General features: G+C 44.5%; 1 protein-coding gene across 1 annotated transcript; it reads right to left on the minus strand.

Moving 5' to 3' along the window:
* Positions 1-541: 541 nt before the first annotated feature.
* LOC137799010 (cell adhesion molecule DSCAML1-like) lies at positions 542-12,347 on the minus strand (the record flags this gene model as incomplete). Its single annotated transcript, XM_068596075.1, has 16 exons — positions 542-697; positions 1,898-2,044; positions 3,154-3,394; positions 4,698-4,768; positions 4,908-5,075; positions 5,162-5,290; positions 5,753-5,849; positions 6,164-6,363; positions 6,934-7,110; positions 7,204-7,323; positions 7,508-7,792; positions 8,694-8,966; positions 9,581-9,877; positions 10,184-10,459; positions 11,832-12,110; positions 12,201-12,347. Coding segments are annotated over 16 exons (3,063 nt in total), but the record flags the coding sequence as incomplete, so codon positions are not given.
* Between the last annotated feature and the right edge of the window lie 450 nt (positions 12,348-12,797).

Raw genomic sequence — 12,797 nt, forward strand, 5'->3', positions numbered from 1 at the left:
GTGATCACCTTTCTATCTTTCCATCTTCCACCCCACGGCCCCTCCTCCTCTCTCTCCCCTCTAAAGAGACATGGATCCGGCTGTAATCCCACCTCCAATGGTGTAAGCAGAAAATTAATTCTCTCTAATCCAAGAGGAGTTAATCCCTATGCCTATGGCAAGAGCGCTGGTGGAAGGGATGCGGGCCCAGGCTGATGGCTGACTCCTGGATGGTATATGCTCCAAGGGAGCACCTCTCCCCTCCCCCCACTGTCTCCCGCCAGCCCTGAGCTGTGGACCCAAAGCCTCTTAATTCTCATTAGTACTGCTAATGGAGCTTTCCAGCATAAATGAGCTTTTGACATGGGTTTGAGATACAGCGTCTTTTTGATGTATCCCCCTCTCGTCAACCTTACCCCATTTACCCTCACCCCATACACGGTGCAAGCATAGTTTAAGCTTTGCTCTATTTGGATTTATTTCCGCAATTAAATATATTGACAAAAAAAGTTAAAAGGCTGACACCCTTTTCTTTAGAGTGTTTGTCTGTATGAATACTCACGGTCCTCGCGGGTTTGGATATACAGGACGTTGCTGCGGACCCCATCTCCAGCTTGTGTGTAGGCCAGCACCTGAACACTGTAGTTAGTGAACTTCTCGAGCCCTCGCAGCTCAACCTGTTCACGCTGGGTGGTGATATTCTGCATCTCTCCCCATTCTGAGGAGAACAGGACAGGAAAACAGTTTGAGAGTACAACCAACTCTGATTTCCACAAAGAAACTGTGATATACTACAAACTTGCTTTGCTAAATATGCTTTGGAGGAAATGTAATAACTGCCTGGGTTACGAGGCAGCAGTTGTAGGGAGAAAGTCGACGTGGATGGTTGGCTATACGAAGCACCAAACTTTAAAGCAGAACCATGAATTTGTGAGTTGGTGTGCCACACAGTTTATAGGCTACTAAAACACTTTGTTAAGGTTAAAGGTTCTATATAACATTCAGAGCATTAATGTACCAGCAAACTACTATTTGCTATGTGAAGATATAGTGGAGTAATGTCTACCTGAACAGACAATGAAGTCTCTCTCTCTCTCTGTTGATATCTGAGCTTCTCTATGCTTTGTTTAAAAAGACAGGCTGGTCGCGTGTACCTTCAGTGAATGTTAGCATATATAAGAGCATCCAACTGGCTAGATAATGGCCACACTCGCACTTTCATACGGTGGTTACAGCTGATACAGCTGTTGCAGTCAGAAGCGTAGCGCTCACCCTCTGGTACTCCTCAGGTAAACACTGTTATCTCTGTCAGCACTGCTGGGATTGTTAGCATTGTTAGCTGAAAGCAGCAGGCTTAGTTGTCACCATGTTTAAAGTTCTGTGGCGGTAATAGATCTACACTTTTTAGAAAAGACTAGTTTTTCGTTAAATATTTAAAAAAAGTCAACATATTTTGTCTCACTCCAGTCTTTCACAAACTCTTACCGAGTACCTTAATAGCCTAAACATAGCCACACGTTGTACTTTTCTTACAATTATGTGGCTGTCATTTCCCACAAAACACATTTACAAATTCAAATTGGTTGTATATGAAATATATTTTTGGGACTCAGGATTGAACAGACAAAGGAGCACAAACACACTCAAGTACTGTAAATGTAATCTCGTCCCATCAACATTGATGGGATTAAGAATTCAAGACACAAGGAAACAAAGGCAAACGTGGACAAATTCAAATACACACAGGAACAGGAAGTGCTTCATGAGAAAGGTGCAGACACGTATTAACACATTTTGACTCACAACACTGACAGGGAGGTAGGTCGGTGGGTAGGAGGGGGGTGTTGGTGAACTTTAAAATGAGATAGGTGATAATTACTCTGCATTGGCCACTGGGCCTGGCCCCCACAGCACCCACCTCCGTCAGGGAAGAGGGACCAAAACACAACCCGGTAGCCTTTCAGCACACCGTGCAGCGTCAGCCGTGGAGGCTCTGCCCATGTGATCACCGCCTCGTCCGATGTCACAGAGATGGCCCGCACGTTCTGCGGAGGCTCACTAGGAACTGGAGAGAGCATGGGGCGAGTGTTAGTGCTACATGGTTCAAATACATGCGTTATGAGGCTGTTCTAACGATTTCTACTTGTCAAAAGAACCTTGGTTATTGCTGTTGCTAAGAAGATCTGACTGATCTGACATGGTGGCTGAAGTACAGATAATTAATGACTACTCAACACCAACAGCACATCGGCAATCTCTGCTGAAACAAATCAGTCAAATAGGCGCAAATTAGCTCTCAATAGCTCCTTGTTCATCGCAAGCCTTAAGAGCACAGAGAGGGGGTCGGTAGATGGGAGGAAGAGCTCTGAGTGAAAGCAACATGAATAGTAAAACAGCTACACCTTAAGGGGTTAAAATGCAGATGAAGAGGGCGGGGTGAGCTGAGAGGTGGAGGATAAAATCTGAAGGAAGACAATGTTCGTCTTTAAGGTAATTGCTGCTGTTGGAGCGGCTTCAGAAAATCTGGACAATTACCATCACTATTACTGTTACTATGATCAGTCCATCATTGCTTTCCACACAAACAGGGAAGGTACATATATTTCTGTAAAAATCTATAAGAAATACAAATATGTAAAATAGAGAGGATGTAGGGAAAAAAGAGCGAGGAACCAATGGGAGGAAGAGGACGATAAAGAAGTGGAGAAGCAGAGTGGGCAAGCATTTAGAGAGTAATGGGGTTCCTTGTTCCTCTCTCGCTCTCTACCAGCCTAATGAGGGCGCTAATTAAAGTGGAAAGAAAAACGGGGGATGTGCTGCAAAATCATTTTAACGCATATGTGTGTGTGTGTGTGTGTGTGTGTGTGTGTGTGTGTGTGTGTGTGTATATATATATATATATATATATATATATATATTATATATATATATATATATATATATATATATATATATATATATATATATGTTTGCTACCATGCAGTAGGTGCATTTGACTATATTTTAGATTTTAGATATGTTTTAGGGTTCTTTTCATTTCTGTCTCTTTCCACTCTCCCTCATGTCCTCCCACACTCCTACACACAGTCTCACAGTCCACTCTTTCAGTTGTGTCTACACTCCTCTCACCATCTACATTCGTTTTCATTTATCCTTGTCTCATGGCTCTCCTACCGTCTTCCAACGTGGTAGCGTTGATCTCAGTACTGGATGGACCCGTCCCAGCTCTATTGAAGGCCTGGACCACAACCCCGTACTGGGCAAACTTCTTGAGGTTGTCCAATGTGTACACTTCACTGTCTCCTGTAGCTTTCATCTCCACTATGCTGTACTGGCCGTTGCTGCCTGGACCGTTCTCTCTGTACCCGATCTGGTAGCCTCTGATGACCCCGTTCTGCAGCTCCTTCTTAGGAGCCTGAAAGAAATGTGATGATAGGTATTAATATTTAGGTGCATGTCAAAACTTAAACTTTGGTGTGATATTTTTGAATTTGGCAGTATTATGTGCAAAAATAACAATAGAATATATAATAGTGCACTCAGTAGAGTGATCTCCACCAGGTGTGTCTCCAATGGCTGCTGCTATAAGGTTTGAATGAATACAATCCACAATTGACTAACCCCGCCCCCTCCCTCCAGCCCCGTTTGAATCACAAGTGTATCAGTGTTTTTCACTCGCACAACAGAGACACTCTCATTTCAATCTATTTAGATGGCTGCCTCAGCTCCGTGCAGGCGAGCATCTCAGCTCGGTCTCACGGGTGTGACTGTGACTTGAATCGTTCATGTAGGTTTCAGTTCCATTTTTTTTTTCAACAATATGCATGTAAACCGTTGATGCCTAATAGAAAAACAGAATAACTGTGTCTCTGGTTGAAAGTAGTTGCAGAGCAGCGATGATGCAGTCAGCTGTGTGTGCAGTTCAGTTAGCTGATAGCTGTTAGCCAAACACACCATCCGAAACAATAAAAGTGAGCTAACTGTTCCCCATAGACATGGAGTTCCACTGTGTGGCAGTGCACTCAGTTGTGTTACCACTAGCGGCCCCTTCCGCCCGTGGGCCGGTTAAGAGTAGTGAGTAAGGAGTCAGTGGACATTAAATGGCAGTATAAAAGAGGCAATAAAATGTGTTTTGAGAAAGCGTGAGTCACTGCAACCACTGGAGGTCCTCGAGCATTCAGCCATAAATCTGAACCAAAAATATTATGTAGTTTGCTGCATCAGAATGCCAGATTAGCCGTGGACAGACACAGCGATGCACACTTACTCCCAGGTACGAAACGTGAGAGCTAAACAAGTGCACACGTTCTCATTGATTTTATGATTGTGTTTGTTTTTTTGCATCACTGTAACTGATATTTTTACCAATGTCTAGTTGTACTGGTCAGCATTCTTTGTCTCCTTTGTCATCTGTTAAATAACAGTTTGTATCTGTCCTTATCACTCATTTGAAACTACTGACAGCACATATATTCCTTAGTTATTGCTAAGACAATGTATGCGAAGACAATATATTAGTTACTAAGCCTTGTCACTATGCAGTGTAGTAATAAATTAAACGTTTAGGCATGCTTAAACCTAAAGAACATTTTCGGTTAAGACATGCAGGGCATATATTCAGTTTTCAGAACAGTATTGACATTTAATGAACTGTTGTGTCAACAAAGGTATCTGTTCACTTGCTATCATAATAATAATAATCAAAGTTGTAATTTTACCCTCCAAGTAACCCGAATGCTCTGAGATGTCATTGGTGTGAGGATTACTTCCATCGGCGGCCCGTCAGGCGCTGTTGATGGAAGATAATAAAAAAAATCAAGTGTTAATGTCAATATTCTTAGCCTTTAGAAATTCTTATTTTTAGAAAAAGTAAAGCAGACATAAAGAACAGACAAATGGGATTTCTAGAGGTAAAAATGATCCCTTACGTGCTTCCTCGGTACTGATTGTGAGCTCTTTGCTGGGGAGGCTTCGACCTATCTTGTTGTAGGAGTACATGCGGATGCTGTAAACACAAGCCGGGTGCAACTCTACAATGTTGGCTTGGTTGTTGGTGGGGGAGATGTTCCTGGTTGTGTACATGTGATCCCAGGTATCTGTCAAATACAAAAAGATTTGAGATGTTTTAAGACGCGTATTTTAAAAACGATCTGACATACCTGTTTATATTTAGGATACCCACCTGACTTGTTCTTGTACTCGATGTCATAGCTGGTGATGATGCTGTTTCCATCGAACCTTTGGATCCAGCGCAGGTTCATGCTCCTGTCCTTCACCTCCCTCACTTCCAATTCAGGAGGATCTGGTGGTTCTGTATATGTATGTGTGAGAGAGAGAGAAGGTGAGAGCTTTTCCCCTGCAATCCTACCGTCTATTATCTACCGTTGAATATGTTGTTTTATATATACTTTTATTTTTTACAACTGCAAGTTTTCTGTGCTTTTATCTGGGGGAGTTTTTCCTGATCCAATGTGAGGTCGTGGGACAGGGATGTCATGTGTACATATTGTAAAGCCCTCCGAGGCAAATCTTGTATTTGTGATTTTGGGCTATACAAAAATAAACTGAATTGAATTGAATTGAATATTTATATAATTCTAAAGCGTTGGGAGAACTTATTCACTCACATTTTCCCACTGGACTGTTTATATATCCACATATAGGCAAGGCAAATTTATTTGTATAGCACATTTAATGTACGCGTTATGAGGCCTAATGTGTCAGTCACTCAAAGAAAATTTTGAGAGATGTGTACAGTTTGTGCTCGACATACCTTGCACAGTGAGTTGGATGAGCCCTCGACCTTCTCCATAGGAGTTGATGGCATGGCAGGAGAAAAAGACAGAATCTCCTCGCTCGGCCGGGTTCAGCTGTGAGCATCAACACAAACAGAAAAAGGTTACTCTCTGACTCACGGCAATAATGCAAAAATCTGGGTATTTCTTCCATCTGAGACACATTATGTAGCGTTAGTGACTTAAACTGCTTTATGTAGCTCTTATATTAAAAAAACATGCACTTCTTATTTCTCAGGGAATTCTTAAAACACTAATCGGCATACACTGGCAGAATATAGTTTACATTTTTTTTAAAATACGTTGCTGTTTAATCTCCACCAAGCATTTAACAATCCCTATCAGTTTTGGTGTGAGGGCCTTGTGCTGACTTCAGTTCGGTATCTGACCTTAAGCGTAGAGATGACTTCGTCCCCCTTCTTATTGATGGTTATGGAGTAACGGGGGTTCCTCTCAGCGTCAATGACGGTGTCTCCTCTCTCCCATCGGATGATGATGGGCTGCTCGCCACGCGCTGTGCAGTTCAGGTCCTTGGTCTGGCCCTTCCTCGCCATGGTGGTGTTGGGGTGGCTGGTGATCATGGCAGGAACTAAGCAGAATCACAGCCATATGTCAGTGTAACAAATGGTATAATATGGAGTAATGAGACAAGGGAACAGAGATGTGGTATTGGAAACGCAGGATATATTACAGATGTATAGACGTCTCTATTTTGCACTTTGTTTTCCATTTTCATTTCACGCTTCAAGCCCCGCTGGCCCTCTCTGCTTCCTCCCTGTCCGCCTTCTTCTTCCACTGCTGATTCTTTTTCACCTTCTTTCCTCAGACATAGATTATTGATTGAACGGGTTCCTGCGGTTTTGTTTTCATCACTAATTCATCAGTCCTTTTCCCCACCAAACATTCAGACGCACACAGACCGGCAACCGGAACACATCAATCGATAGCAAAGCTAGCCCCAGTTAGTGATGTGCAGGACGGAGACAAGGTTTTGTTAGGTTCAGTACAGGCTTCACTAGCCTGGGGCAAAAGTGCATCTTAGAAGAGCTGACTCCCCTAAAAAAAAAGCTAAGGCTTGTCTCTGTGTACAGTATATGTGCAATCCAGGAGATGTGGTTATGAAAGTGCTCAAGCCGAAGAGAGTATGATTGACACTTACTCTTGACAGTGAGGATCATGCTTTTACTGATGTCTGAGCCCACTCCGTTGGAGGCCTGACAGAGGTAGTACCCACGGTCATCCTCGAGCACGTGTCGGATGAGCAGAGAGCCGTTTGACATGATCTGGATACGGCCAGTCAGAGGGACTGGGTGGTACTGCTGAGGGTTTCCTACACCTGCATCACACAAAGTAAATGCATGTTCGTGCGGGATTCTTCCTTGTTCACATGATTTAGTTTTTTTGATGTTGGAGGAAAGGATGATGTTACCTTTAGCATGTTTCCACATGACCTTTGGAGGTGGGTAACCTTCCACAGAGCAGTTGAGAACTCCAGCTTTGCCGTAGATACAATCTTGATTGTTGGGCTGCACAACAAAACGTGGAGGCACTGACAAACAAAAAGGTGTGATTAACCTTGATGAAAGAACTAAAAGAAGGTCTTACGGTAAAACCTAGAGTGTGTACTGTTCCTAAAATAATGTGCAATTCTAAGCTCCCTCTGCACATTATATATCACATCTGATCTGACCTAATTCATCATCATGCCATTCTCCCTTTGCTCAATCTCTCACCAGTAACAATCAACTGTCGTTCCCAACTGACGGTGGCGGCGGCGTTGCTGGCGATGCAGGTGTAGTTTCCATTGTGCTTCAGTGTCACCTTGGATATTTGCAGGGAGCTCATGAACTCTTTGGTCTCTATTGCGACGCCAGAGGCGGAGCCTGGCACAATGAGCTGGCCGTCTTTGTGCCAGGTGATGCGTATGGGCATGTCCCCAGATGACACCACACAGGCGATGTACATGAGCTTCCCCACTGAGGTAGAGGGGATATCGAAGGGCTGGATGAGCGGTGGCACTGGGGGAGAGAGTAGAGTAAAAGTTAGTGGAATATAGGTGACAAGAGCCGTGGAATGAAGGCAGCGATAGATGTGGATGAGTGGCAGTGTGGCCATCTGGAGTAATGCTGGGAGAGAGAAGGTCATTGGCCAGTGGGCACCTCCCTCCCCCCCTCCCGCCCCCCCCCCACACTCCCTCCCCTACACCCCCCATCTCCTGCAGCCCGTAATAGCTGCTCTGGTTAGAGTCCAATTGGCAGGAGGAAGTCATTCCGTTGCCATGGTAATAGAGGTTGGGGTGGGGGTACTACAGCTGAGACATCTGGGGGATTTAATCTAGGCTTCATTATTATTCATCTAATTAAATCAGAGACACACTCGCACGCAGGCACATGCACACACCCTTAAACACCTCTGCAGCTGCCCTGCTACCATCGTTACCCCTCTCACAGACGAAACAAAATATACGTACACTGAAACATAAATCTATCCTAAACCACCATCTACCTCTGTCAAGCATTACCGTAAAGCATTGCACAACTTTGAACATTGTTTTTTCCGAAAGGTAGCTGTTAGGTACTCTGATATCCACTAATCATTTGCTAACATCTGTAAACTGCACACATGTGGGGTTATTTTTTTTTTACCAAATAGATCAGTCTGTTGTTGGTTTTCCAAAACGAAAAAGAAAGACAAAGAACTAATAACGGCTATTTAAGTGTTTTTTTTGGGACAGATTGCTTTCTCAATACTGTTTTAGACGACATTTTGAATTTTAGATGCAGTGATGTGCTCAAAGGAATGCCTACAACAAGTTAAAATTAAGTCACTGATGAGTCACTCTATCTGGATGTATTCGACCTTCAAACATTGCTCAGTGCGTTTTTATTCCTTTGAATCCATTCATCTCTTCACGCTTACCTTTGACAGAGACATGAACAGTCTGGTTGATTGACACCTGGGGCTGGATCAGAACGCTACACAAGTAGGTGCCCTCGTCTGCGCCCTTCTGCACGTCCGTCAGCCTCAGGGTGCCGTTCTCAAAGACCACTTGACGATGATTATCAGGCAGCTGCATGCCGTCCTTCAGCCACTTGATGGAGTAATATGGGTAGCCAATCACGCGGCACGTTATGTAGGTGTTCCTGCCCGCAACAGCGGTGATGTCCCGCATGGGTCTGATTCGGGGTGGACCTGGAGACACAGGGAAGAGAGGGAGGGGATGGAGGGAGGAGACAGACAGAAAGAAAGACAAAGAGGTCGGAGAGAGGGTTGCAGATGAGGTGAGGGAGGTCGTGGCAGAGTAAGGGAGCAGCCACGGAGACGAGAGGAGGTGAAGAGATAAAAGGTTGAGGGATAGAGTGATTGGGGCAAGTTGACAGGTGGAGAGGGAGGTTAGTTATGCTCCCTTTACTAAAATCGGATTGAGAATATTTGTGGATTTGAATCTAATCAAATATATGTGTATATGTAATTATGTTTTTTCTAAAGTTCCCTCAGATAGATAGATAGATAGATAGATAGATAGATAGATAGATAGATAGATAGATAAGACTCAATAAGAGGATAAAAGATAAGAGGAGAGGTGATTTGAGAAGATGAGAGGCAAGGAGAGAAGAGGAGAAGAAATGGGAAGAAAGGAGAGGGGAAGAGAGGAGAGAAGACGGAAAGAGTGGAACTGGGAAGAGAGGAGATTGAAAGAGAAGATAGTAACAGTGTTTGGAAAAGTGATCTATGCCTCTCACTAGCCCTTACGTGTTTGTATAGTCAGGTGTAGAGTGCATTTATATTGAAAAGCAGACAGGCACCTCTTACGTTTATGCGCGCTTGGTACTCGGCGCTACCGGCCGAGTTGCGTGCGACGCAACGATACACTCCCCCATCTCGAATGAGCGGGCTGCTGACGTTGACGTGTGACACGGTCAGGCCGTCGGACAGGGTGTACTGGCTGGTCTTGTAGGTGGAGTCTCGCACCACAGGCTCGTCGTCCAGCGTCCAGGTAATGGAGGGAGGCGGGGCTCCTTTGGCCCCACACATGAGGGAGAAAGGCTCGCCGGGGTTCACCACCCGCTCGCTGAAGGAAGACACAATGCGAGGAGTACCATCTAAGAGGAGACAGAAAGTCAGAGAAAGAGAAATGAAAAATAAAGGACATAAAGACAGATTGGTGAGAAGTTCAGACAGAAAAGCAGCATGTGAAACAACTTTAGATCTGTTCATGCCAGCAAACACTTTATGCACAGGTAGTCAGATGAAGAGTAAAAGTCAACAGTAAAAGTAGAAGCTTTAAATTTGAAGAGCATGGTTCCCTGTCACTTTGCTGTTACGATGATGTAATAAAATGCCTGCTGCATCTGTGTGTATACAGAATGAGCACTTGCTTAGCTTCCTGACAGTCTCGGTACACGTACCCTCGAGAAGAATAATGGAAAAGTCCTGAGCAGTGTGGCCCTTTCGGGAGGCGAAGCACTGGTAGGCCCCGGAGTGGAACTTCTGTGCTGCAGTGATCTGCAAGGTGTCGTTGTGTTGTCCCTGGATGGAGATGTGCTGGTCGGGGACGATGGACTCTGTGTTGCGGTACCAGTTGATGGTGTATTCTGGAGAGCCCTCCACCGTACATGTGAAGAACAGTGTGCTGCTGATGCCAGTTTTCAGATTCTTAGGGGACAAGGTCACTCGCAGGGGATCTGAGAGAAGGACACATGTTTTCGTTAGAACTAATGTACAACAATAAAACCTCCAAAAGGAAACATTTTCTTTCTTTTGGTTTATGCATTTTCTGTTTCACTGAAAATATTGTGTTCAGCTGACATTTAAATTATATATTTATTTGAAACATTTATGCTGTACAGCTTGACTCCTTTTTATTTCACATATTGTACTTCCATATTTTTATAAATGAAAGATTATAGAGTTTTGTGGTACCACCGTTTTTTTGTTAAGTGATTGGTGGTAAATAACTCAGGTAAAAAGGCTTCACAACCAGTAATCATCCATGAGATAAAAATACTTTTTGTGCTGCCAGATTTTGATTCATTTGAATTATACTCTGCTTCTGCATTTACACCTTATATTAGATATTTACTTAGATGCGAAACATTGATGATTCATCAATTAATTTCTAAACACATTCTAAATCCTTTATCAGTTTGTTGTATTGTCAATTGATACCAATTACTTTTTATTTATTTATTTATTTATATTCATTTATATATACAGAAGGCGTTTAAATTCATAGAGACAGCGAGAAAGAGAGAAAGCACAATCAGCGGTGGTGACTCAATCAGTTCGACGCACTCATTAAAAAAGCAGCTGGAGATATCTCTTCACATCTCTGTCCACTTTTGCGTGTGTGTGTGTGTGTGTGTGTGTGTGTGTGTGTGTGTGTGTGTGTGTGTGTGTGTGTGTGTGCAAATGTCAGTGAGCAATAAGGCAGCTGGTGGTGTGTGCTGGGGGGCATCGCTGTGCCTCCCCTCTACCCCCCCACCCTGTCAGAGTCACAGAGTGTGCTGCCATGATGTGCCCACTGGCAAAGCCTACCTCCTCTCTATTCTCTCCCTCTGTCGCGCCTTCTCCCGCTCTTTGTTTCTTTGTATAGTTTACACAATGTACATTTATCTCCGCCTCCCTAATTATCTTATCACATTGTAGATAATGTCATTCCAGCACGGTCTGGATGTCTGATCGTCCCTTCTGTGACCCCTTGTGATAATCTCCGTCTTCCTCGCCCTCCTCCCTGATGGTGAACGGTGCTGGCAGCTGTGTTACGGATACGGTCTCCATGAATTACCGCCCTGTCTCTCTTTTTGAGATCTGATATGACGGGGCATCATACAGCTCACACATGTGTTTGTCACAGACACACTCTAGGTGCCGACTTATGTGTGCGCCTCAAACCAAAAGAAGAGGAGTTTCTGAATGTGTCCATCTGCCAGGCTGATTCACCGAGGAGACAGTGCAGGAGCCTGTCAGGTTGTAGTAAGTTGTGCGTGCATGTGTGTGCGTGTGTGTGTGTGTGTGTGTGTGTGCGTGTGTGTGTGTGCGTGTGTGTAGTTGCACCTATAACGTGAAGCTGTCCAGACACCTCCTTTGAGCCAAAACTGTTGGTGACTTCACATGCGTAGCTGCCGCTGTCCTCCTGCCTCAGGTCACTGATGGTCAGCCCTGTCAAACGCCGTGTCCAGCGGGCATCCGAGGGCAGCGGGCGACCATCTTTTAGCCAACGCACGGTGGGGCTGGGGTAACCTCCCGCTGTGCAGGGGAGCTCGATACTCTGGCCTGCGTGCACCTCCCCTGCTTGGAAACTGTCCAGGATGGTGGGTGAGGACTCGTTGGGGTCTGGAGGGCAGAGATGGGTTAATTTCTTGGTCAAGAGAAAGAGAAAATATCAGACTCACATCAGTAGACTGACAACATAAAGCGGCTCACCCATTACAGAGAGCCTGGCCCCATTGCTTTGGCGCGTCTCGCCGCTGTACTTATGTTTGGTGATGCACCGGTATGTGGAGAGGGCATCCTCCTTCTGAACATCAGAGATGTAAAGAGCCCCGAAGGAGGTCAGCGAGAACCTGTTACCTGAGGAACACACATCCACAAAAGACCATTAATTTCGCAAAGAAAACTGCTGACAGATAGAAACACGCAGTAAAAAGCCTGCACTAAGATGATCGCTCTGGTACAAATGCATTGTACTCATTGCAAAACCATATTGTGCTAAGAACAAACAGCTGCCTGAACAGTTGGCACTACCTGCCTGATAATGTAGCTTCCCAAAAACCTGGCACTCTTTCAAGGCCTGAAGGACACGCAGCGGTCACTTATACCACCCATAGACAGAGGAGAGACAGATTTACTGCCCCTCTACACATAACGTAAAACTGCACCATCATCTCCAACTTATCTAAATGTTCTTCCTTTCAAGTGTCCTGACAAAAGTGGAAGGCCAAAGATCAAGTGTGCAACTATGTGATGAGAGCTGCCTGTTCTCTGTCATAGCATGTTGTGCTCCTCTAAGAACCGCTGTAA

This window comes from Clinocottus analis, unplaced genomic scaffold (genome assembly GCF_023055335.1).
Source record: "Clinocottus analis isolate CAN_PGR_092001 unplaced genomic scaffold, fCliAna1.0.p SCAF_339, whole genome shotgun sequence".
NCBI classification, from domain to species: domain Eukaryota; kingdom Metazoa; phylum Chordata; class Actinopteri; order Perciformes; family Cottidae; genus Clinocottus; species Clinocottus analis.